Source organism: Cnephaeus nilssonii (genome assembly GCF_951640355.1).
Source record: "Cnephaeus nilssonii genome assembly, chromosome: 13".
NCBI lineage: Eukaryota > Metazoa > Chordata > Mammalia > Chiroptera > Vespertilionidae > Cnephaeus > Cnephaeus nilssonii.
In genome coordinates this window covers 61,396,283-61,399,963 of record NC_137084.1, presented here as the reverse complement: position 1 = coordinate 61,399,963, position 3,681 = coordinate 61,396,283, and the positions used below count along the sequence as shown (strand labels likewise).

The 3,681-nt window shown below is 47.2% G+C and overlaps 1 protein-coding gene across 1 annotated transcript; it reads right to left on the bottom strand.

The window, feature by feature from the left end:
* Positions 1 to 497: 497 nt before the first annotated feature.
* On the bottom strand, positions 498 to 2,222 carry KDM4D (lysine demethylase 4D; the record flags this gene model as incomplete). The annotated part of the gene is made up of 1 exon (XM_079787020.1): positions 498 to 2,222. The coding sequence occupies one exon, from the start codon at positions 2,220 to 2,222 to the stop codon at positions 663 to 665; it is 1,560 nt and encodes a 519-aa protein (XP_079643146.1). The 3' UTR covers positions 498 to 662.
* Positions 2,223 to 3,681: the final 1,459 nt, after the last annotated feature.

Here is a 3,681-nt window from a genome sequence, read left to right as displayed (position 1 = left end):
CAGTAACCTCAAACCCTCAATTGGTTGAATGAACAATATTAGAAAAAAAGTCAGATATCGGTTACCTTTAATATATTTGTGAACAAATACTGGTGACAGCATTTTAAACATATCAATGACTCAGAAAGATCATAACTGATTTTTGAGCCTCTGCTGACCTAATTGGTCAAAAGGGCCTGGTTTAGCAGGAAAGTGGGGTGGAGGGGCAGGGGAAGGAAGAAAAGGGAGGGAGACTAAGGGGGAACCAAAGTCCAGGATTCTTCTGAAGATGGGCAACATCCACAGCTGTTCCAGAGGATGGGAGTCTGGGGTAGATCAGTCTTTGGCAAACTCAGCAGAACCTTCAGGGTGCACATAGACATGGGGTGTCCAGTGTGTGAAAGCTCAATTGGCCACACAGGAGTTAGCAGTGTCCAAAGACATTCCAGGGCCTGGGAGGAAGAATAAACTATGGCGATCTTGTTAAATACCAGGGACTCAGCCAGTCCAGAGGCAACACGGGGGAACTCTCATGCAAGACCAGTGACTTACAAAGTTGCTCACAGCCTTGAGATGTAAATGTGGCCAGGCTCAATGAATCTCCACACAAAAGAACATGGAGAACAAAGGTAGGCGACCCCTGGGTTTCGGGGACGGGAGCACAGCAGCACCCAAAAGCCACCTTAGGATGCTGGGACCAGCGGTGCTGGGCTGTCCATGGAGGGTTTGTCCTCAGGCACAGGCTGGACTTGAGGATCCGGAGCTGTGTGCACTGCGCCCACTAGGCGGCGCCTCTTAGCCGGGGCCTGAACAATCGACTCTTGAGTCCCCTGTTCCTGAGGATAGCTACCTCGACCACGACCACCACCACGACCTCGACCTCGACCACGACCACGACCACGACCACGTGTGCCAGTTGGCTGGAGATCCTGGGCAGATGAGCCCGAGGTTGGCTGTGAGGATGGGTCGGGCTTCAAGGAGAAGGCCGCAGGCTGGGCGGCAGAGGCAGAACCCGGGGCTAGCTGGCGCACAGGGGCGCGGCTGCCGCGGTGGCGGCAGGACCCACGGCCCGTGCCCACTGATCGAGGGGTGTGCGTGGCCCGACGGGGCTGGAGGTGCCTCAGGCCCAGCGCAGATCTCCAGGCCGCCCGGCCCTCCCTCCAGGCGCTCAGCTCCCGGCTGCCCGGCGCCGTGGGCTCCACGTGGTCCACAGCAGTCCGGTCCTCCCCGCGCTTCCACAGCTCGTAGCGCTCGGGCTGCAGGATGCGCACAAACACGTCCATGGAGAAGCTCACCCTGGCCTCCCCGCAGCTGCACTGAGAGGCCACTTTGCCATAGTCGACCCAGCGCGGGGTGGCAAAGTTGATGGCCTCCGCACAGTTGAAGCCATGGTTGAAGCCAGCGTGGTAGCCATAGGGAAACGTCACCATGAACTCTCCTGCCTCCTGAGTGATGCGACTGAACGGGACCCCGTTCTCCTTGAGGACACTGGGCGAGATGAGGGCCACCTTGTGCCGCAGGAAGGCCTCGCAGCCCCGAGAACTGCCCGGGAAAAGCTCCCTGGCCAGGCGCTCCAGGCGCTGGCCGTGCTCTGGGGGCACCGCGTACCACGTCTTGGGCTCCCCGAAGTGCAGGTAGTTGATGCTGTAAAGGTCCATGTCCTCCGTGTGCCAGGCGAAGGTGGTCTTCCACATGCCAAAGTACAGGTAGGGGGTGTTGACGCCTTCGATGACAACCCCACACTCCTGCTCCAGCAGGTCCTGGATGGTTCCCAGGTGGCCAAGGTTCCATTGTTTAGTGTTGGCATCAAACAAGGAGCCACTGACGTCAGCGCCATATATGGGCGAATCGTACAGGCGCGTTTTCCAGTATTTCCGCTCCAGATCCTCAAAATCCAAATGTGGTGGAGTCTGATATTGTCCACTGTTGGCCAGCAGGCGATACTCCCCCACTGTCATGGCCCTCTTCTTTTTGTGGTATTGAATGAACACACCTGCTCGCCCAGACGCCACCTGCTGGAGGGGAGTGGTTATTACGAGGTCATTGACATCATCGTAGGTCTGTCTGGCTTTCCATTCCTTGGGTGGAATGATCTTAGCCAGGCCAGCTCGGTGGGCACCTTGGGATTCTATGGAAGCAATATATTTATCGAAATCATCAAACTCTTCTTTGGTTGGATAAAATATCATTATGTTACAATTTGGATTCTGGGCACAATTAGCCTTAGACTTTATAGCTTCCATCAATAAGCAAAGTACAAAGATTTTAAGTATCTTAGATAGTTGAGGATGCTGGAACACGCTACTTTTTCAAAAATGGATTTGAATATCTATGAGGTAGGAGGAGCTTATGTGATAATTCATCAAGCTATTATGATTTTTATGCAAACTAGATGGTAACGCTTATTAGGCTTGCTGATTCACCAGGAGACTCCACTCCTGTGATATTCCTCAGCTGGCTGTCCTCTGGAGATCTATTGAATTATGAAGTCCTGGCTGTGGTATACCAAGTGTCTTCTGATGTCTTTAAAGCAAAACCTGAAAGAAAAAAATACAGAAAGTTTAAAAATTAATATTTAGAAAAAGTTATTGGGGGACTACAAATAATATACCACCATGGGATATTATTGAAAACTCCAGGAAAGGCTACCATTTTATAACTTTACAATGTAAGAGATGGTATGGATGTGGAACAATTGGAATTTTTATATCTCAGTAGAGAGAATGGAAATCATTACATTCACTTTGGAAAACAATTTGGACAGTATCTATTAAAATTGAGCATATGCATTGTGTAAAAGAGAACATATACATGTGCTATGATTCAACTGTTATCACATGCAAGGAAATGTGTCCAGCTGTTCACTGAAAGTCACTTTCAAGAATGTTCATAACTACACTATTTCTAGTAGCCAAATACTAGGAACAATTCAAATGTCCATCACAGCAGAATGGGTAAATATATTGCGGTGTAGTCATACAATGGAATCCAGTGTATCAATTAAGATAAACAAAAACTACATTTAAATTTTGGAATAATTTTATAAGCATAATAATGAGCAAAATTATCCATTCTTAAAATAAGGTAATCTATGTTAGAAGTCAGAGTGATTACCTTTGGGAAAGAAAGAGTTGTGATACCTCCTTACCTTTGGGGATTAAAAGGGTTCTCTGGAGTGATGTTAATATTCTGTTCTGAACCTAAGTGTTCATTAGACAGCCATCAGAAGAGCTAATGTGATAATTCATCAAGCTATTATGACTTTCATAAATTGACATATGTTTATTTAAAAATAGAGTTTAGGCCCAGCTGGTGTTGCTCAGGGTTGAACCTTGACTTAATAACCAGGAGGGTTCAATACCCTGTCAGGGCACATGCCTGGGTTAACTTGATCCCCAGTAGGGGGAGTGAAGGAGGCAGTTGATCAATGATTCTCTGTCATCACTGATCTTTCTATCTCTCCCTCTCCCTTCCTCTCTGAAATCAATAAAAATATATATTTTTTTAAAATAGAGTTTAGGGTGAAAAGCATCCAAGAACAGTAAAAGACATATTTCATTATATTAAAAGTAAAAGGACTCATGATTGAACATAAATGAACTAAACATTCAATTGAAGGGAAGAAGAATATAGAAATAACAAAAAGAAAGATGTTATTAATGAAAGATAATACATGCAAAACAGAGATGATGACAAAAATGT